The sequence below is a fragment of the Ovis aries genome, chromosome 4, assembly GCF_016772045.2.
Source record: "Ovis aries strain OAR_USU_Benz2616 breed Rambouillet chromosome 4, ARS-UI_Ramb_v3.0, whole genome shotgun sequence".
Classification (NCBI taxonomy): domain Eukaryota; kingdom Metazoa; phylum Chordata; class Mammalia; order Artiodactyla; family Bovidae; genus Ovis; species Ovis aries.
Window position 1 is genome coordinate 93,942,116 of NC_056057.1, and position 21,140 is coordinate 93,963,255.

A 21,140-nucleotide genomic window follows, 5' to 3' on the forward strand; every position below is an offset into this window, starting at 1 on the left:
TACAGAGGAGGGCATACTCAACACCATGGCTAAGTAGCATTGCCGCTCTAGAGGCTGAACCAGTGCCCAGGTCAGAGAGCAGGCCCAGTGAGCAAAGGAACCCCCTCTAACAGCTCTAAGGACACTCAAGCCCGTGAACCATATCCTGTCTCCACAACGTCCTCTGACGTTCCTCCGGGAAAACACCTCTCCCTCAGATTCCAGAGCCTAAATATGCCCCACCCCCAGGACAGGTGCATTTGTTCTTAGGACTCTTCCCCAGGAATGTCTCAGGCCTGTTTCTTCACCTCTCTCCTCAGATGTCTATTCAGCCCCCATGCCTTTGTCATTTCACAGCAACTGCATAGTTCCCTGACTGCCCAGAGAGCTGTCGGAAGAGCAGGGGTGGGAGGAAATGGGCTCCACACCCTCTGCTTCTGAGGCCGCTCCTTCCTTCACAATCACCTCTGAATGTGTACCCGGGAAGCCGTTCTAATAAACAGCCTGAGTTGTGGCTATGGCACTAGGAGAGGGGGTGATTTCTTGCATTTTTTCAGCTGGTCCTCGCCAAGTCCCACCCTTTTTTCTGCTGCAGTTTTCTCTCTCTTTTATTGGGGGTAGGGTAGCAGAGGACAGGCGGAGGGAACGCATCTTTGTAGCCTAGAAACATGAATAGCAGTTTCTTAAAGTGTGAGCCCATGCATACATGCTACCACAAACACGGATACCCAGAAATTTTGTATAAGCAAAATACACAGAGAGGAGGATTAAGAATTGGCCCTTTCTTAGCCAACTGCTGCAAAGTGCTGCCGCCTCTCTCCCTGTTCAGCGCCAGGGAGATCACACCCACTCAGTCCCGATTCCCTGCATTAGTATAAATACTGGCGCTTGAAGAGACGCAGGGTCCCAGTTCAGGCAGCCTGCCTGAATGACACTCCTCAGCTAAGCATCAGGAGACCGACACCCACCACCACCACCAAGAGACACATTTGTTTATTTAGTATCCAGAGAATGGGAGCAGCCCTGCCAGAGGGATCTTTTAATCCCAACAACATTATTGCAGTCCTCTTCAGTCCCAGTCCCCCAGGGGCCCCCAGTAAAGCTGGTGCTGTCTGACCAGCAGCTTCTGCTGAGGTGGCATTTAACTCCTGGCCAGGTCCCAGGAGCTGAGGTTGACCCATTTCCCCCGCTTTTCCAGGGCACAGGAAATTCAGTTCTACCCCCAACAGAGCCAGGGACTAACACACTTAGCTTGTGAAAGGTGCACTAGAATCGGGGTACTTTTATTTAAGCTAAGGAAAAGTGGTTGACAGCGTCAATGTGTTCCCATACTTATAAAGAAATTGAACATGGTCCTCCCCTCCCCTTTATTCCTTTAAATAGAAATGATTCGGTCAATGCTCATAAGAAGCTATAGGTTCAGGGTCTTACTCAATTTAACCCTTTAGGGACATTGAATTAAAAATTGAACAATATTTATTAAAATACAAAAATACACTTTTCTCACATTACAATCAATGTTCTTTTGTTGGCGTTTCCCCACCCCCCACCCCACCCCCCTTTCAAATCTGAACCCTTTATTTCCTTTTAAAGCTAAAATAATAAGTAAAGTTACATCATTAAATGGATCAGCATAACAGAGATCTCTGCCTTCCCCACCCGTGCCCACCCTTTCTCTCCCCCTCCTTCTGAGGCAGGCCTGGGAGAGGGAAGCCTTTTGCCCCACTGTGCTACATTCAACAGGACTCCACGGCCAACTCACTGTGCGTGCGTGTGCATCACTTTGTTCAAACTGTGGATTTCAGATCTTTTTTTCTGAAGCATCCTTGGTGAGGAAAGGCTTCATCACTTTAAATGAGCCTGTGTCCCCTGTCTCCCCCTTTTCTTCTCTCCCCATCTTCTGCCCCCCTACCCATCACCACAACCCATTGACATCAGCCGTAATAATCCCTAATGAATCAGCATTTAGAATAGTCACCAAATCACAAGCATGAGAAAAGCTTCCACTCCCAGCCTCTCCTCCCTTTCTCCACCTTAAAACAAACAAACCCTTTATAAAAGAAAATCATCAAATGCCATCATTGTTGACAATCATTTGTCAGATACTGGGAACAACAGGTGGACGTGGCACTATGCTGATGTATGGCCTCCTGTGAATACCTTTTCTCTGTTGCTCTCTGCTCCCATCCCTCTCTGGGACCCCAGGCCCCTTCAGGAGCCACCTCCTTCACCTGGAAAGCCCTGAATAGACACATGCCTTGCACAGAGTGGGTTAAGCCCAACTGCAGGAATCTGACAATGTGAAAGCATTTGACTGCGAGCTACGCCAGCTCCCTTCCTTCTCTGCTCCTTCCCTCCACACTCCCATCAGGCGGGGCATGCGGTGTCCCAGTGCACAAACCAAGAAGACCTGTGCACAGGGGTGCACACCCTCAGTCCCTTGAGGGTTTCATTTGGATTTCGGTGATTTTCCTGTTTAAAACACCGTGTTACAGATCTGTCTTCCCCTTGGCCTCAGAAGAAAAATTTATTGCCTCTCAACATTCTAAGCACAGTACAAATTCTTAGTGCCTTTTTTTTTTTTTTTTTTGGAATTTTTTTTGTTTAAATAAGGTAAATCTGCAAAGACAGCTCTCAGCCTAAGAAAGATGTCTATAGAAATGGGTAGTCCTGGGTCCTATGAAGCATCTTCTAAAAAAAAAAATGACAAATTCCATCTACCCCCACCCCACCCCTCAGCAGCCCGCACCCTAACTCTTTAGGGATGTTTGTTGGTGTTTTAAGTTGGTTTTATCTTAGCAGTTTTAACCGTATACCAGAAATCCCTTCTGGCCACATAGCAAGTTGACTTGTGACTTCTACCCCACAACATTCCCAAGATAACCCTCCCCTACCCCCTTTAAATAGAACTTACAAGTTAGAAAATAGTTTTGTTTTGAGTTTTCTTTTTTAAATTTTAATATAATCTGTTTCTTTTACCAGCCCATAGATTTAATATATAAGCATATACAAGAAAAAGTCTCTCCCCACTCTGTACAAAAGTTGCTGTCTTTGTGTGTGTGTGCATTCTATTGCATTTGTATAAGTTTTTTTTGGGGCGGGGGGAGTCATATCTGAGTTTCCTGTACCTTGTCCTTGGTATGGGTCTGAATGATATAAGGTTCAGAGATAGTGGTGACCGCGGGGTGGAGAGAGTTCCCCAGGCTGTTTTCTGTCCAGTGGGCCCCGTGTGCTGGTTTGTAGGTGTTGTAGTTAATATGGTCATGAATTGTGGGCAGCACGACTGCCCCCTCACCTGATACACCGGCCGGAGCTGCTGTTGCTGCTGCAGGTGCCGCCGCTGGGATGTCGTCGTCCACCTGGATAATCTCAACTGTCCGGGCGGCTGTGACTGTACTCCTCTGCTGGTGCCGCTTGCGAAGTTTATAGAAGACAATCAACATGGCAGCAGCGAGCAGGGTCACTGCCACAAAGCAGCCGATGATGATCTTGGTGGTCTTCATGACTTCATCCAGGCTGGTCTGCATCTTGTCGTTGGTGTCCGTCGCGGTCACTGCCACCTGCTTGGGCACACGGGTGGTCTGGATGAGCACCGTGGTAGAGGTGGTATAGGCCGGCTGGTAACCAGTGGACGTCGTAGGAACAGGCTTGTACTTGCGCGTTGTGTCCTCGGGCGAGATCTCGGTGGTCTCCACCGTGACCGTGGTGAAGAAGCTGTAGTTGGAGGTGTTGAGCTCGGCCGTGCTCACGTTGAGGTAGGCCGAGGCGTTGGAGTTGCCTGCCACGTTGGTCACCATGCACGTGTATACCCCTGTGTCTGAGAGCAGCACGTGGGAAAAGTTCAAGGTGCCGTCGTTGAGGACGGAGATCCGTGGGTGGCGGGAGGCGTGGCTGAGCACTGTCCCATTGGGCAGCAACCACTTCACAGAGGACATGGGGGGAGTCCGACACTTAAGTTCCGCCATCCGACCTTCCGAGATATTGAGGTCCCGAGGGGCATCCATGATGAAGGGGGCGGAGCACTGGAAGGAGGCCTGGTCCACCTCCACCAGGTAGCGGCCTCGCATGTGCAAGGGAGCGTGGCAGCGGCCGCAGCAGGTGGAATTGGTGGGTATGTACTCCCGAAGCCACCAGGCTAGCCAGAGAATGTCACAATCACAGTTCCAAGGGTTGTGGTGTAGGTGCAACTCCACCAGATACCTCAGGGGGGTAAAGAGGTCATGGGGCAAAGAAGAGAGGTTATTATGGGCCAGGTTGAGTTCCACCAGCGAGGCCAGCCCATCAAAAGCATTGCGCTCAATCAGGCTGACCTGTGAGTTCATGACCCATAGCTTCTTGAGGGAGCCGAGGCCATGGAAGGAGCCAGGCCTGATCTCCGGGAAGTGGTTCCCCGACATCTCCAGCTCCTCCAGCCCCACGAGCGGGGTGAGGTTGGGCATGTCCTTGATGTTGCACATGCCCAAGTTCAGGTACTTGAGGTTGAACAGTCCCTCAAAGGCCCCCTCGGAGATGTACTCCAGCTTCTTGAGCTCCCCCAGGTCCAGGCGCATGAGGGAGGGCACCCGGTTGAAGGCATAAGAGGGGATGCTCTCTATGGGGTTGTTGCGCAGCCAGAGCTCCCGCAGCTTGGACAGGTATTCGAAGGCCCCGCTGGGGATGACCGTCAGCCAGTTGTCGAACAGCTCCAGGGTGTTGAGGCTGGCCAGGCCATTGAAGGCCCCCACCTCTATCTGCCGGATGGAGTTCCTGCCCAGCTGCAAGACCTCCAGGTGGTGGAGGTGGCGGAAGGTGTCGGCCTGAATCATCTGGATATTGTTCTCCATGAGGTTGAGGTACCGGGTGTTGGAAGGAATCCCCTGAGGGACCTCGGAGAGGCCCCGGCGGGTGCACACCACCTTGCTGAACTGATTACTGCACGAGCAGACGGATGGGCAGTTCTGGGGCCCGGCGGAGGCAGCAGCAGCGATGGCTGCACACAGAATCCACACTTGCGCCGTGAGGTAGACGACGGGGAGCAGGACGGCATTCCAGGTGTGATGCACAGTTACCTGCCACAAGAGCTTCATGGTGTGGCACGTTCATAATTCACCATCGCCTGGGATTTTGGCTCGGAAAGGAGAACCAGCCCTACCCCGGCTTAAGTGAGCTAGGAGCTCCTCTTTCCATCTGGAGAAGGAGGTGGGGAGGGGGCGATTAGAGAGTCGGAGCAGATCGGCCGGGAAGAAAAAAAAATCATGCCAAAACTAAAGAGTGGCCCCTCGTCTACCAGCGCCCCCCGCCCCAGGCCAACCCTCGGAAAGCTGGGACTTGCTCTCCCCCCGAGGCGACCATCCCCACCCCATCATTCGCTGTCACCTACCTCGGAAGGAAGGAAGGGAAGAACTGGCGTGGTGTCCTTAAGCGTTCTCCGCCGGAGCTGGCCACCTCGTTCCCATTCTCACTTCTTAGTTTTAATTAACAAAAGGGGGGAAGTCGAGGGGGCGGGGAGGTCAGAGGGGAGGGGAGGGGAGGGGAGGAGTGGGGGGAGACAAAATGGCTTCTAGTAAATCCGGAGCCGGCGAGCGGAGCCACGGAGTTGAGGCGCGCCGGGAGAGCCGAGGCCCGGCGGGCTATGCAGGTGCATGCCCCCCCCTCCGCCCGAGGCGGGGCGCCGCCAGCGCTTCCCGGCTTTGTCCTTGGACCCTGGCCCCGGCTCGCACCAGCCGAGGGGGATGCCGCTTCATCGCCGGAGTGTGCCTCCGGTGCCCCCCGCCTGCTCCGGGGTTGCTACCAGGCGGGGAGTGAGGGGGCGCCCCGCAGCCTCCCAGGCCGCGCTCGCAGCCGCCGCCGCGCTGCCCCCTCTCCTGGTGTCGGCCGCTCCCGGCCCAAGGCAGCTGATGCAGTCGTTCGCTCGCGGTGCTGTGAGAGTTAAGAGGAGGTGTCCGCCGCTCCTTCGCCCCCTCCCTCTTCGACACACACCCCCTTCTCTCCTCGCTTCTTCTCTTAAGGGTTAAAAAGCCCCAAACTGGGCTGAGTTTCCCAGTCCGCCGGCTGCTGGTGCAAAGAGCAGTAATCCGTCCAGCCCCCCGAGGGGCAGCGGCGTAGAGGCAGCGCCGGGACCTGGTCCGCCGGCCGGAGGAGCGCAGCGGCGGCGGCAGCCGTGTCGCCCCGAACCGCAGGCCCTTTCGGGGAGTCCGGGGGCGCGGAATCGCCCGCCGCAGCCAGGCCCCCAGCGCACCGCCGGCTCTGGCTTTGTGCGGAGAGAGCGAGTTCGGGGCTCCCGGCCCCCGGCGCCTTCAGCGGCTGCGCTGCCCGCGGACTGCTGCTGCTGCTGCAGCGGCCCCGGCGCTGGCGGCGGCGTGAGCAGCGGGGGTCGCGGCTGCGGGGAACGCTCCGGAGCCCGGGAACATGGTCCCCGCTCGCTAGCGGCGGCGGCGGCGGCAGCAGCAGCGGGGCCCCTGCGCGCGGCGCCCACCGTCTCCTCCTCGCGCCGGGCTCGCGGTGTTGCAGGCAGCAGACACGCAGACTGCTCTCTCATCCTTTTGTCCTTCAGTCAGAACGTGAATGTACTGCTGACGCATACTGTTCTGGGGAGAAGATTAGCGTGATGCAGTGCTCTTATGTATTAACACCGCTCCCCCTCCGCTGCCTGCCCTCGAGGGGTTAACGCCGGCGCCTTCCAGCGCCGCGCCGGCCCGCGCCGCGCAGCCCCGAGCTCCGCGCCTCCGTCCGACTTCCTCCCTCCTTCCTTCCTTCCTCCCTTCCTTCCTTCCTCCCTCCCTCCCTGCCTTCCTCCTTCCTTCCTTTCTCCGCCACCACCCCCCCCCGCCCCCCGCCCCGGCCGTTTCCTCCCCGCCCCCTCTAGACGCGGGGAGCGGGCCGGGCGAGGGAGCCGGAGTGAGCGTCAAGTGAGGGGCCGCGCGCAAGTCGCAGGCGTTCGCAGCTATTTTGGTCCGATCGGAGGGAGCCGCCGGGTGGCCTCTGATAGGCTGGAGCGGCGCGGGGCTGCTGCGGAGGGACCGCGCGGGGGCCCCCGCCCCCACCCTGGGGCTCTGGGCGCGGTGGGCTCAGGGCCCTGGGAGCTGGAGGCGCGGCGGCCCACGGCGGGGCTACTGCTGTTGGCGTGCCTCCTGCCCCGACCGCGTCATCCTCACCCCCGTCGCCTGCTGACGGGGCGACCGGCCGGCCGCTCGGCCCGGGCTGCACGCTCGGAGTTCCGAGCTGCACTGGGGGCGCGGGGGGGGGGGGGACGCGGGGGCGGCCAGGGCGCTGCTGCACAGATGCCGATTCGTCCTGTTCCGCGGCCGCTCCCCCCCCCCCGCCCACCTTGCACATTTCCTCACCTCGGCTTTAACTGGGGCTTTAAATGATCGTTTTCTTAATGAGGGTTGCGGGGGAGGCAAACAGTGGAAGGAAAGACCAAGTGCGGGGAGCTAGTGGAATGACAACCTGGGACACCACAATCACCAACGGGAAGGATCGAGGTGAACTCCCAGCCACCACGGCACAACCCGTTGTTCATTCATGCAGCGGAACCCTGGCTTCTCACTCTTTGCAGCCCGCTCCCTTTCCCCTCCCCGTGTCCAGAGTTTGGACTGAGTGGGTCTTAAACCCTCTGCCCCAGGAGCTTAACCAGCTCTTATTTGTTGCCTGAACTGCCTGGGAAGAACTGCGTAGCAACCTGCCCCTACTTCTGGTGAGAGGAGACTCCGGGGCATTGGATGGACCAGTGTAGGAGAGGGAGCAGAACTTGGTCGGCCTTTTCCCACTGGAGAAAACGACTGGCCCTTTCTCTGCCTAGTGGGGGTGGGGCCATCTGTGGCTCAGCCCTGGAAAGCCAGCTGGTAGAATATGGCATTGGTTTAGTGATGCTTACCCCTAGGCTCCTTTCCTTGTGCCCCGCCCCCCTCTGCCTTAGCAAGCTTGCTTTTCTACCACCTCCATGTGAGCTATTGGCTTAAGAAGAGGAGGTCCTGGATCTCTCAGCTCTCTGGGTTGTGCCACACCCTTATCTCAGCATTCTCTGCTGCCCAGTAACCTGAAACATCCTTAAATATGCCAGGGAATTTTTGAAGTCCTTGAATGGAGTGAAAGCAGTTCCATTGTTGGCAAGTTGGGTTCCCCATTGTTTACCAACATTTTATTATGCATTTGCAGTCAAATAATAATGACGTTAATAGTTAATATGTGACCTAAAATCACATAGTAAGTGGGGAGCCAGTCGTTGAACCCTGGCAGAGCTCAGATGTCTAGAACTTGGGTAGTAGAAGTGATTCTCCAGAGTTTTCTCCCAGTCAATAAGAACTCAGGTTTCATTCATCTCCTTCAAGAGTCATTTACTGGGATGTTTGTCTGCTGGCTAGATGGATGGATCTGTTCTTGTTTAATCTTCCTTTACCCGGTGACACAGTTACCATAGTTGTCTCCATTTTGTGGGTGGAGGTACTGAGCTCAGGCAGGCAAATAACATACTCAAGGTCATACCCTCAGAAAGCAACAGAGCCAGCATCTCAATCCAGTCTTCAAATCCTGAGCTTGGTGTTTTCATCACTGTTAGAAAAATGTTCAGTATGTTCACTTTGCGTAGAGTTCATGGCAGAGGCAAGGTGGGGGAACAATGCGTAAAAAACTTCAGTGAGGGACTTCCTTGGCAGTCCAGTGGTTAAGACTCCAAGCTGCCAATGCAGGGGGTCCTGGTTCCATCCCTGGGCTGGGAACTAATCCCATATACTGTGCAGCACACCCAGAAGATAAAAGGAAAACAAAACTTCAGTGCAGGGTGTATGAGATGTGTGTAGGAGGAAGGGAGAGAGAGGAGGGGCTGATAAAGTAGATCCTTTATTTAACTCGTTTCAGTCGTAAGAATTATTGTTAGGTTGGTGAAAAAATAATTGTGCTTTCTGACTTAAATTTTACATCATTACAACTAGGCTCAAATACATATTTATTAATCAAAATCAGAATCATTACAATCAAATTTTTGCCAACAAGAAATAAGTTTGTTTATACCTGTAGAGTAAAAATCCATGATTTGGGATACGATGAACTCTTGGAAAGCATTTTCTGCCTCCTGCTGGTTGTGGAAGCATTTTCCCTGCAAAAAGTTGTCAGGATGCCTAAAGAAGTGGTTGTTGATTGGCGAGAGGTCAGGTGAATATGGTGGATAAGGCAAAACTTTATAGTCCAGTTAATTCAACTTTTGAAGCGTTGGTTGTGCTACATGAGGTTGGGTATTGTCATGGAGAACTGAACCCTTTCTATTGACCAATACCCACTGCAGGCATTGTAGTTTTCGGTGCATCTCATCCGTTTGCTGGGCATATTTTTCAGATGTGCAATGGTTTCACCAGGATTCAGAAAGCTGTAGTGGATCAGACTGGCAGCAGACCACCAAACAGTAACCATGACTTTTCTCTGATGCAAGTTTGGCTTTGGAAAGTGCTTTGGAGCACTTCTCAGTTCAACCACTGAGCTGATCGTCACCAGTTGTCGCATAAAATCCACTTTTCATCATACATCACAATCTGAGAAATGGTTTGTGTTGTTGCATACAATAAGAGAAGATGCCACTTCAAACCCGTGATTGTTTTGATTTGTGGTCAGCTGGTGAGGCAGCCATTTACAGAGCTTTTCCATCTTTCCAATTCACTTCAAATGCATTTGAACCATTCTGTATTCTGCCGACTGTAGAATGGTCAAATGTTGAGTACTTCGGCGACTTCTTATGTAGTTGTAAGAGGATCAGCTTCAGTGATCCTCTCAGTTGGTCATCCTTTTCCGATGGCTGGCCACTGCACTCATCTTCAAGGCTCTTATTGCCCTTGCAAAACATCTTGAACCACCGCTGCACTGTACATTAACTAGCAGTTCCTGGGCCAGTTGCATTGTTGATGTTGTGAGTTGTCTCCGCTGCTTTATGACCCATTTTGAACTCGGACAAGAAAATGGCTTGAATTTGCTTTTTGTCTAACATCATTTCCCTAGTCTAAAATAAATATAAAATAAACAGCAAGTAGTAAGTCATTTGCAAAAAAAGAAAAAGCGAGAAATGCACATTAAAATGATGTATAACATACATTTATTTAAGACTATATTCCAATAACAGCAAAATTCAATAATGCAAAACCGCAGTTACTTTTGCACCAGCCTAATGATCAAAGAAAGAAATGGAGATTAGTTCCATCTGGGTTGTTAGTGGCCCTGTTTGCTTTCTTAACTAAGCCCCATTTGCACATCATCAGCTTCAAGCAGGACGTGCATGCGTAAATGGTAAGTCACTTCAGTTGTGTCCGACTCTGTGCAACACTATGGACTGTAGCCCGCCAGGCTCCTCTGTCTATAGGATTCTCCAGGCAAGAAAACTGGAGTCGGCTACCATGCCCTCTTCCAGGGGATCTTCCCGATCCAGAGAGCAAACCTGCATCTCCTGCGTTGGCGGCAGGGTCTTTACCACTAGTGCCACCTTGGAAGCCCTCAAGCTGGGCACTCCCATCTTACTCAGAGCTGTGAATCTAGCCTGTCAGGGATCCATGGAGGAGAATCAGAAATCTGCTATTGAGAAGTTCCTCTCTTTGCCACAGCTGGCTCTGAGCTGATAGAGTTCCAGAGGAGACCCTAGCCCTGGGTCTGGATGGTCCACTGGAATACGGCTGCCCCTCCCCCTCGAGGAAAGAAGAGGCTGCCTGGCTGATCTGGGCAAATTCAGGCCCCATGTGTTCAGCGCCAGGCCCAGCAAATGTTGTGGAGGTGGATGGAAGGGTAGGATCAAACCAATACTTAGTAATGAGGCAGTCTCCTGGTAAATATTTGTGAGTGATATTGATGAGTCTGCCCAAGCTTCATGCAGCCCACGGAGTTCTAGATAGGCCAGTGAGGCTAAGGGAGCACCTTGGAAACTGTCCACTGGACCAGGGAGGCTGTGGGGCCGTGGCAGCATACACAGCCCCTTTGAACAGAAAGTGACACTGGAACCTCCGATCCTGTCACTCGAGCACCATCTAGCATCTGCCTGTTGCTCCTTGTAGTCCCTGATTCTGAGTGGTTCCTTGATTTGGAGCGGTGCCATCAGCGAATAAGAAGAGGAAGACTTACACTTGGAGACGAGAGAAGGAAGAACTCCTCTGCTGAGAGTGTTTTCACTGGTGGTTTCCCACAGAGAGACTGCTGTGATAGAGCTGGAGAAGCCAGCCAGTGATCGGGCCAGGCTGTGTCAGCAGCTGGGAACCTGCACGGAGAGCAGGACACCTGAGTTCTAGTCCCCCTTTCTGCCACTGATTAGACATGTGACAAATCTTAACACAGGTCTAAACCTTAGTTTCTTCATTACTAGAATTAAAAGAATGGACTAGAAAATTCCTTCCAGCTCTCATAGTCCATGATTCCCAGCCTTCCCCAGATACGAAGCTTTGTGAAGAAGGTTGATCCTTTGGGATTGTAGCCAAGTCTTGGATATGCGCCACGAAGTTGAGAAGCAGATGATTCTTTCCGTTGAATCTAAGAGATCCACAGTGCCAAAGCAGAGATCCAAAGCAGAGCAGACTGTATTTTCCCAGCTACTAAAAAGACTCATAGGTCACTGAGTGTTAAAGCTAAAAAGGATCTTGGAGATCATCTGGACTTAACCTCTCATTTAACAGATGTTATTAATGGAGTTCAGAGAGGCATAGTGACTTAGCTAGAGCCACACAACTAATTAATATCAGAGTCTGTGTCAATTCTGAGCTCAGCCCTTCAGCCAAGATGGCAGTGTGTGGCTAATTGGCATTTAAACCTGGGGCTTGAGGACACTTCCAGATGTCTGTCTTCTGTGCTTCTGTATGCAGGTGCTTCATTATACTTTGTTGGGTGAGGCTAACCATGGTCTTCCACAGCCATTCTGAGTGACTTTGGACCCCTAATAAGAAGTGAAGGAAACGGTCATCCAGGGGAGTGGCTCTTAGGGGACCCAGGATACTTGCACGCATGCTCAGTTGCTCAGGCGTGACTGACTCTGCCACCCCATGGCCTGCAGCCTGCTAGGCTCCTCTGTCCATAGAATTTCCCCAGCAAGAACACTGGAGTGGGTTGTCATTTGCTTCTCCAGGGCATCTTCCCCACCCAGGCAGGGTTCAGTGCATCTTTTGCATCAGCAGGGGCAGATTCTTCACCACTAAGCCCCCTGGGAAGCCCCGCAGGATAATTGAGCTCCTGTAAAGCGCACAGTAGACCACTCCCCAGCCTGACCTGCATCCCTGAGGCATTATCCTCAGTTGCCACTAGATGTCCATGCCTCGCAGGGTTTGCCAGGAGTGAGCAGGGTACTATCTTGCCTCCAGGAGGCTTTTGGACCCCTTAAGGTAGGTCCATCCGTGACAGGAAGATCATATGTGTACTCCCTGCAACTCTGGCTCCTGTTTGCAATACTGTCGGGCTGCCAAACCCTACTCAAGCATCTTGTCTATTTTTATACATTTTATGCTGCCATTTTAACTAAGAAAAGAAAAAGCCCCACAGAAGGAAAAGGAAAAATTTGGAAAATAGGAGGAAAGAAAAATATGGAAGTTGACCTTCACAAAGGGAAAGACACCAGTTGACTGGTGAATTAGTGACAAGACGTAAGAAATGGTCTGTAAGGAAACAGTCACCTTCTACCTAAGGCAACAAACGTGTGTATGTGTGTGTGTTTGCATCTTTCTTTCACTTCCACCCACCTGCACAGATATCCCTCAAGAATCAGTGGGTCATGAAGTTTCTGTTTAATGGATAAAGTCACCATTACAAAAAAGCAAGATTGTTTTTCTTGCCTGTGACCCTGTAGTGAGCCCATGGCCATGCCATTACTACCCATAAAAATGGAATGGGTTTTATTCCTTGAGCCTGATGCTTCAAGGTGACACAACTGTTCTAGAATTACCCACTCTTCCCAGTGCCCTCAAAATCCACTGTCCCTTTCCGCCAAGAACTGTAAAGAAGGATGTCGGAAGAAAATGGACAAGAAAGCTTCTTCTGGCAGGTCCCATCCAGAGCAATTTGCAGAAAGCCTTAGAGAAGACAAGATGCTTCATAAGAATGGCAAAGAGCTAGAGCATGGCAAGGCCTCTTCCTCTTCTTTGAGGCTAGTTTGCTAGGACTTCCCGTTTCTTTTTGGGCTGCCAGGTCTGAGGGAGGGAGAAACCTCCCAATGCCCTCATGACTGCCTCTGTGGAATACACAGTTTGTGCCCATTCTGAGCGCCATCATCAGTGTGGCCAGACAGCCTGGAGAGGACCAGCCAAAAGCCTTGGAAATGTACTCTTCAGGTGCACTAGCCTGTTATAAGCCCTGTGGTTTATCCTTCCCTTTAATTGCCTTCGTGTGGCAATGACAACAGTGATGTTGACGGCAACATTGCCCGGAGCATTGGTTGGTTCCCATGTTGATCATCACAACAGCTCTGCAATGGAGGTACCTAGATTCCCCATTTTGCAGATGAATTTAGGAAGCTTTCTCCGAATCACAGAACTAGTAAGTAACTTTATTGCTAGTAAGTGACTTTAAAGCTGACATAACAGATTACCACATATTTGGTGGTTTAGAAAATCAGAAATTTATTCTCTCACAGTTCTGGAGGCTAAAAGTGCAAAATCTGAAAGGGCCAGCCTCCCTCCAATGGGCCTAGAGGGGAATCTGTGCTTGGCGTTTTGTCTGTTCCAGCCCCAGTGACCGTCCTGTTCCTTGATTTGTGGCTGTATCACGGCCATCCCCTTGGTCATGTTGACTTCTCCTCCCCTGTCTGCCTCCTCTGACATATAGGGACACTTGCCGTTGAATTTAGGGCCCACCTGGACAAGCAAGGATGGTGTCGAACTTAATCACATCTGCAAAGACCCTTCACTTAATTTCATCTGCAAAGACCCTTCTTTCATATCGGGTAGCATTTACAGGTTTGGGGTTTGGGGCATGGGCATTATCTGTCTGGGGTCCATTCAGCTGACTGCAGTGACAAGAGTCTGGTTTCAATCTCAAATCTATTCAGCATTCAAATTTTAAACCACTGTGATAATGTGATGTGTGCCACTTAGGAAGAGAAGGGGGAGGGTATATCTTAATCACCAGCATGTGTCCTCTGTGTTCTTGTGCTTGTGAGGGGGAAAGGAGAGCAGCCAAGTATGGGTGATGTGGCCACTGGGTCTTCCCCTTGGAAAGTGAGCAGGTTCCCTGAGTCAGTGCAACAGGAATCATCACGTGGACCAAGAGAAGGGGGCAGGTAGACCAGAGAAACTCACAAAATCTGCCTCGATTCCTCTTTGTGATACTTTTCTCACTCTTTATATGGCCTATTGGTTTTTATCCCAAAGATCTTAGAACATCTAAGCGTTTACCAGTAGTATTAGAAGTACTACTTGGCGCTGCTACAAAATGGCAAAGCTAAGTCACAGAAATGTTGAGTTTCACACTCACTGGAGATTTAAGAAAAGCCTAAAGATCAGAGCCTAGCAGATGTAAATGCAGATGTGGGAGTGAGAGTTATGAGTAAATGGCTTTTCAAGTATCTCCAGCACAAATTGGATCCTTAACCAGGAGTCCATGCCTGCAGTTATACACAAATACACAGTGGTTTTATACATTTATTCAGTTTATTCATGTTTTGGTTGGTGAAAGCCCAAACACTTCATTTCCCCCAGCTGAGTCCTAGAAAACATGTTAAATGAAAGAGGGAGAGAGAGACAGAGTGAATGAATAAATCCGATGGTCGGAGAAGCCTGGTAGGCTACAGTCCATGGGGTCACAAAGAGTCAGACACGACTGAGTGACTTCACTTTCACTTTCATGCATGCATACCTACTACTGGGTATTATACTGTGTGGAGGTTATAAAAGTATTCTGGAATCAGAGAAACCTGGGTTCAAATCATGGTTCCATTTGTCTACTTTGTATATGCTGTGTATGTGAGTCACTTCTTTAAACTTCAGATTCTGCGTGTGTATATTGGGATTGACAACTGTACTTATTTTGTGGTATTATCTAACCAGCAGCAAGTAAGGAAAATCCATCAGTCTTAAGCTAATAGTAATACTAGTAGTAGCAGTAGTATTAAAAATAAGGAAACTAGTATACAAGGGAAATATTTTTAACCAAAGTCAGTTCTGAGAGAATCCTTTTTTTTTCCTTTCATTTTTTCCTCTCTGCTTTTGGTATTACCCCTAATTTAGGCCTTTCAGTTCTTCATTTAAGATATCAGGTGTTTTTCACTGTTTTTAACAGTTAGTTTTGCAATAATTTTAGACTTAGAGACAGGTTAAACATACTCAGATTATAGGTTGTGGTCTTCACCCAGCCTCCTCTTATGTTAACATCTTCTATCACAGAATATTTACTCAAAACTAGAAGTTAAAGTATTCAAGACATAGATTTTTCCCTCTTTCCCTCGAAGTCTATTCTGTGCAGCCACCTCAACAATCTTCATGACGCTGTACCAGGTTATGTTGCTGATTTGCCTGGAATGCTCCAGTGTTCTTCCCCCTCATAACTCAAATAACCGCCAAGGGACTTCCCTGGCGGTCCAGTGGTGAAGACTCCTCACTCCCCATGCAGGGGCCTTGGACTCAATCCTGGTCAGGGAACTGCATGCCACGTGGGCCAGGAGAAAAAAAAGACGCACATGTGACACAAACATGCACAAACGGTGCCCCGTGGACCACAGGCCCTCAGCTATGTGCCCTGGCTGTTCCTGTGCTCTCGTGTTTTATCATCTTTCTGGTCGACCCCTACCCTTCAGCTGAGCTGCTCTTCTTTGTTTTGGAATATTCTGAGCTGGTTCTCTCCTTTAGGAGTGAGAGTTATGAGCAAATGGCTTTTCAAGGATCTCCAGCACAAATTGGATCCTTAACCAAGAACCCATGCCTGCAGTTACACACAAATATAACTGTTCTGTGTGGAATGTTCCCCCACATCTTCAGGTGGTCAGCTTCTTCTTGAGCAGGTCTCTTGAGACTTTCCATGACTACCCTGTCTTTAGACTACTTTAGTAGCCCCATCAATCATAGTCACATCCCTGGATTTTACTCTCTTATTTGATGTACCATTATCTGAAATTATCTTATTTACTTGCACATCCCATAAAAGCAGAGACCTTCCCCATCTTGTGCCCAACACCTCGATCGTAGTGGGAAATTAATTATTTCAGAAGGAAGAGTACTATTTTTTGGCCCAAGTGAATAGGAGTTCAGGCCTCCCTAATGGTGTGTCAAGAACCCTAACCCTACTCCATAAATCTTTGAAAAAGATAGGCGTGAGACAACCAGTTTTTTTTTTTTTTTAATAGAAGTTAAAGGAAGATCCTGATGACCTTAAGGTTTCACCAGTCCTCAGTTTTTAAAATTCAGATCCCCTTGATGACAGATTGATGAGCAGGAGTTTTATGGAAGTATCATCGAGGCTCATGGGCTCCTGGCAGTTGTGGGTTTGTGAAGCGTGAGCAGAAGTGTGAGAGTAGGTATACAAATATGCTTCTTTGTGCTCATGGACACATGTGCCTGTCATTTTCAAATTTGCTAAAGTACATTTTCTCCAAAGGGAGTGAGGGCTGTTGAGCCTGAAATAGGGAACACCAGGACCGTAAGATCAAATACTTTGAAGTGGCTGTGCCAACGCTTTTTGCTAATTAAAGAATGTTAGGACAATCACTACGAGCAGCAGTAAAGGGCGCCCCATTACCTCGCTTTATGGAGAGTCGGGTAAATTTAAAGGCAGCTATAAATATCCCACTGAGCGCCTGAGCTACAGTGCAGTCGGTGGGCACCCAGCTGGGCCACGAGAGGAGCCCAGAGGTTCTGCCCAGGGTCCTTATATCTATGAGCTGTCCATCCCTGGATTTTGCATGGCTAAAGAAAAAATAATTCCATCCACAGACTCTTAATTTAAAACACTAGGGGAGGGTAGAGAGGGGAGCGGACAGCTGTGTGGAGAGTCTGACTGGGAGCTTGGCCACCTGGGTCCTTCTCCAGCTTTGCTGTTGACTTTCTGTCCCGTTTGCCTTGAGGAAAGATGATTCTCCTCATGTTGTGACTCCATTTTCCTTGACCATGGGTGTGTCATAGAATTTGTTTAGAAAACAGTCACATCGCTTAGGTCTGTTCTCTGAGGAATATTCTGGGGCCCTTTGTGGAGCAGCTCCCTGCTTCAGAGGGTACCTCAGAGTTTAGGGAGAGTGAACGAGATGGGAACACACTTTCTGTACCTACCCTCGAACATTTCTGACCGAATTTAAGAAACACTCAATTTGGAACGTTTTCTGTGGTTTTAATCTGTTCAGTTTGGCTTGCAACTTGTTGTCCTTTTCCACCGTGTCGTGTAGGTGTTTCGTGGCCTCCCAGCCGTTCTGATCCCCCCAGTTCACAGAGTAGTGCCAAGCTGGCACTGCCTTCTCTCTGCCAGGCGTCTTGATCTGCTGTTTACTTTCTTTGTGGATCAGCATCTTTGGCCGTCAGGCTGCCTCACGCAGCTCATTAATTGTTCCAGTTCTATGCTGTCCGCTTCAGCCATAGCTTGGGTTCTCTTCCTTGCGCCTGGTATGGCCTCAGCTCATCATTCAGTACTGGCCTGGCGAGGTGGGTTCATTTGTCTCATCTAAGGAGTTTCTGAGGGAGACTTGGAGGATCTCGAATGAGAATGAAAATGCGGGCTTGAATTTTGTCTCTCAGTGGCTGTTGTGACCATCCTCAGCCTACCCCCTCCTTCAGCCAAAGGCCAGGCTCTTACCCTTAGAAGCCTTGCCTGGAGCCCATACCACTGGCTTCCCCATGAGTCATGGAACGACCGATGGGTGGGTTGGCTGACACCCAGGTTCCTAGAGGCCGCCTTCCTTTCTCATTGCACGAGCCTGTTCAGGAGTGAGATCTCCCCAGCCCCCAGCCGGCTCTTAATCTGTGGCTTTAGATACAGTTCTGTCTGCACATGCTTCCAGGGGAAATCACCTTTCTGTCTAGAGGAACTAGGGGTGAGTGAATGTGAAGTAAGGGAAGCTAGGCCCTTCAGCTCCTCTAGCAGATGTAGAGGGAAGAATTAGAATTCCCCCGTTTGTTGGTTGCTTCATCTGTCCATCCTAGCCGTACTCTGTGTGTGTGTGTTTCAGGTCTGGCCCCTCTCACACGCAGTTCTGAATTTGGCCACAGCGGAGAGGTAGATTTGTTTGTTTTTACACAGGGATAACGGGACTACCTCATTGTCCTTTACCCCAGAACACTACCCACCCCCCACCCCCGCCCCTCGGCTGAGTATCCCGGTCTTTTCAGTTTTTCCTTGCTACCAGCCAGGAATGCTAAGCAGCATGCTCTTGGGAACCTGTCGTGTTGGTCTACTTGAAACTGTTTTTCTGAAGGACACCAGACTGAAATGGCTCTGCTTCTGATAAGAGGTGCTGAGGCCCCACTTCTGTGGGACCACCAGCTGGGGATCTGGGCGCCTCCTACTGTGATGCCTGAATGCTGGCCACTCGGCTAGAGGAGCCCCCATTCTGTGTCACTATCTTGGGGTCTGGGGCCAGTTTGTGTGACAGCCCAGTGAAGCTGCTTGATTTGTATTCAGTGCACAAGCCCTTAAAAAAAAAAAGTCTGAGAGGAGCCCTGCCAGCCAGTAACTCTGAAAGGATTCTTTGTGTAAGTGAGCGGTCTCTGGGCTGGACACCTTCTCTCCCTGCTTCCCCCGCCCCCAAAAACTGGCCTCTCTGGCCTGGTGGCTCGGTGGTGCTGCGGAGCTGGCTCTGAGCCCTTGGGGATTGCTCCCCAAGGGGAGACCATCTTGGGGTCCCAGGCACACAGAGCAGCTTCATCTCCATCCTTCCTGTCCTGGCATCTGACAGTCTGCCTCCCAATGCCAGTCCAGGGGACCCATTCAAGGCCATGTGTACACACGAGCCAGTAAGTGAAGGAGAGAGAGATGAATATGAAAAGACTAACCAACCAACAAGTCAGAGGCATTCTGGTTCTCCCCTCTAGTGGAAACCTCCAAGAAGAAGATGGGGCCTGTGTCCAACACTCTACTCTAGTGGGGCCCTGCCCAACAAAGAGTAGAATCCTCTGTTGGCTTGAGCCTTCTGATTTCCTAACCAATTAAAGCAATCATTTGCTCCCACTGTCTATAAAAGGACAGAAATGAGACCCTCTGCCTTGTACCTCTGGGAGCTATTGGGTAAACATCTTCATCAAATTGAGACGAAGATGAACTCCTGCTCTGATTGGAGGCCAAGCCAGCCTCTGGCCTTCAGCACCACCATCTGCAAGCTTGCCCCATGTTCAGGGCAGCTTAAGGGATGGGCTTCCTGCCAGCTCCTCTCTCTGTCTGAGTCTGTCTCTTTAAGAATGGTGTTTGTTATTAATGAGTTTTCTAAACACGTAACCTTCACTCGCTTGCTTCAGTCAATAAGACCATTCTTGTTAAATACTGTTTTCTAGGAAGGAGAAGACTTCAGTAGGTGTTGAGGGATTTTTCTTAAGACTCACATGGGTGCCTGGAGGACAGTGGTCCTGGCACACAGAGGGTTGGGGGTTTCTCATCTTTGGGAGGGGTCTGACATATATATATCTCTGTTAGGCTGCTCTGTCCTCTCTTTGTGAGAGAAGCCGAAAGGATGGCTGAGCTTTGGCCCATCATTCGGTCCATCTCAGAGCTGTGCCTGTCTCCCTGTATTTCAGTGTCCCTGGGTTTCTCATCCCGGTTCCACCTTTGCCAGGGTTAGAAACCCTTTTGTCTTGTTTTTAAGATACCGATCAAGGGCCTGATGGTCACCTGGACAAATATGTCAAAACATATGGTTTCCCCATATTAGTCTGCTGAAATAATCGTACTTGTTGTAAACATTGTACTTATACTAAACTTTGCAGCTCTTCTGAAGGGTGCCCATTAAATATGACAGCGTAACCAGACAACTTTTTAAATCTTTTTCTTTCAGAAACCTCTAGGAAGGGCTGTGAGCCTGAGAGGGGCTGTGTCAGGGACCAAAGCTAACAGAATAGGGTCTCCTGCACTGGCCCCAACTCAGCTTCTCCTGAGGAACGTTTGGTCCCCAAAAGGAAGAGGGACATGGCCCCGCACAGCGACCCACCCACAGACTCAGTGGACAAGAAAACCAGTGAAGTATTTCCATTCGGCTGAAGGGAAGTTTTTCCCAAGCCGCCTCCTGTCTCCAGGGCCCCTCCGCCTCCCTGGGGCCTGTGGCACTTGTGGTTGGTGTGTTAATCACTTCTCCACACAGCGCCATCAAGGAGCTATGTGGCCCTGATGGGTAACACAGAAAGATTTGCTCAGGCCCCATCCACCAAGGGGCAGGCAGGCTCCCGATGAGACGAGCTTTGTGGACAAATGTAGCCCTGACTGTTTCAGAGACCTTTGTCCCCTAGAGCAGGTCAGGTGTGAGCAGAGACTCTGAAACCAGTGACTTGAAAGCTGGTTACCAAGGAATATTCTGCACGGGCCCTGTGCGTGTACAATGTGCTTCTTCCTATACGCCTTCCCTGTTCTCGCTTTGCTGGAATCCGTTGTTTTTCTCCCAAAGAAGATCATAAAAGGGGGTTTAGAATAAGGAATGGAGAAGGCAATGGCACCCCACTCCAGTATTCTTGCCTGGAGAATTGCAGGGATGGGGGAGCCTGGTGGGCTGCCGTCTATGGGGTCGCACAGAGTCATACACAACAGAAGCGACTTAGCAGCAGCGGCAGCAGAATAAGGAATGGGCTGATCTTCCCTTGCTCCTAACCTCCCCCGCCTTTTATTCTTCCTCTCACTCCTACTCCCAGACTTACCATTTCAGAGAGCCTGCGACAAGGGACTTGGGATGGCCTTGCTGTCGTCCTCAGGAATAACAGCCCATTCCCCTTCAGTCCTTTCTTTTTCCCCAGGGCTCACATGGAGTAGAAGGGACAAACCTGCTTCTGGGTTGATGGGCTTCACTCAGTCACTGCATGCATTGGTCTCTGTGGCCTGCTAATGCCATTTGAGTTTCTAAAAGCCTTACTTTCAAATCCACTTGTGTCCTGGGTTTAGCTTCTGATTACAGGATTAGCAGAGATTATACAGTCTGTCTGATATCTTCTGCAAGCTTTCTATCAGATTTGTGGCTGTGTGTTGAGGAATGTGTACCTCGATAGATTGGAAGCTAGAGGCAGAGATGTGATGGGGAGGGAAGGGAAAAAAGAAAAGGGATCTCATGTAGAGAACTGGTGTGGTGT

The 21,140-nt window shown here is 50.5% G+C and overlaps 2 protein-coding genes across 3 annotated transcripts in view; one reads left to right on the forward strand and one right to left on the reverse strand.

Annotated features, from left to right (window-relative positions):
• The window catches only part of SND1 (staphylococcal nuclease and tudor domain containing 1), a 419,819-nt gene that overhangs the window by 351,913 nt on the left and 46,766 nt on the right, over positions 1-21,140 (forward strand). The window lies entirely within an intron of this gene.
• On the reverse strand, positions 950-6,547 carry LRRC4 (leucine rich repeat containing 4). Of its 2 annotated transcripts, none has more exons than XM_060415099.1 (2): positions 5,339-6,547; positions 950-5,027 (listed from the first exon to the last, which is right to left on the reverse strand). In XM_060415099.1, exon 2 carries the CDS (start codon positions 4,800-4,802, stop codon positions 3,087-3,089), a length of 1,716 nt encoding a protein of 571 aa, XP_060271082.1. In that variant the 5' UTR covers positions 4,803-5,027; positions 5,339-6,547; the 3' UTR covers positions 950-3,086. The 2 variants fall into 2 exon arrangements, with proteins under 2 accessions (XP_060271082.1, XP_027824580.1); XM_027968779.3 differs by having other exon boundaries at positions 950-5,145.

What these genes read in the sequence shown, in the direction of transcription:
- LRRC4 (XM_027968779.3), bottom strand. Translation starts at nt 5,045, where the DNA reads ATGAAGCTCTTGTGGCAGGTAACTGTGCATCACACCTGGAATGCCGTC.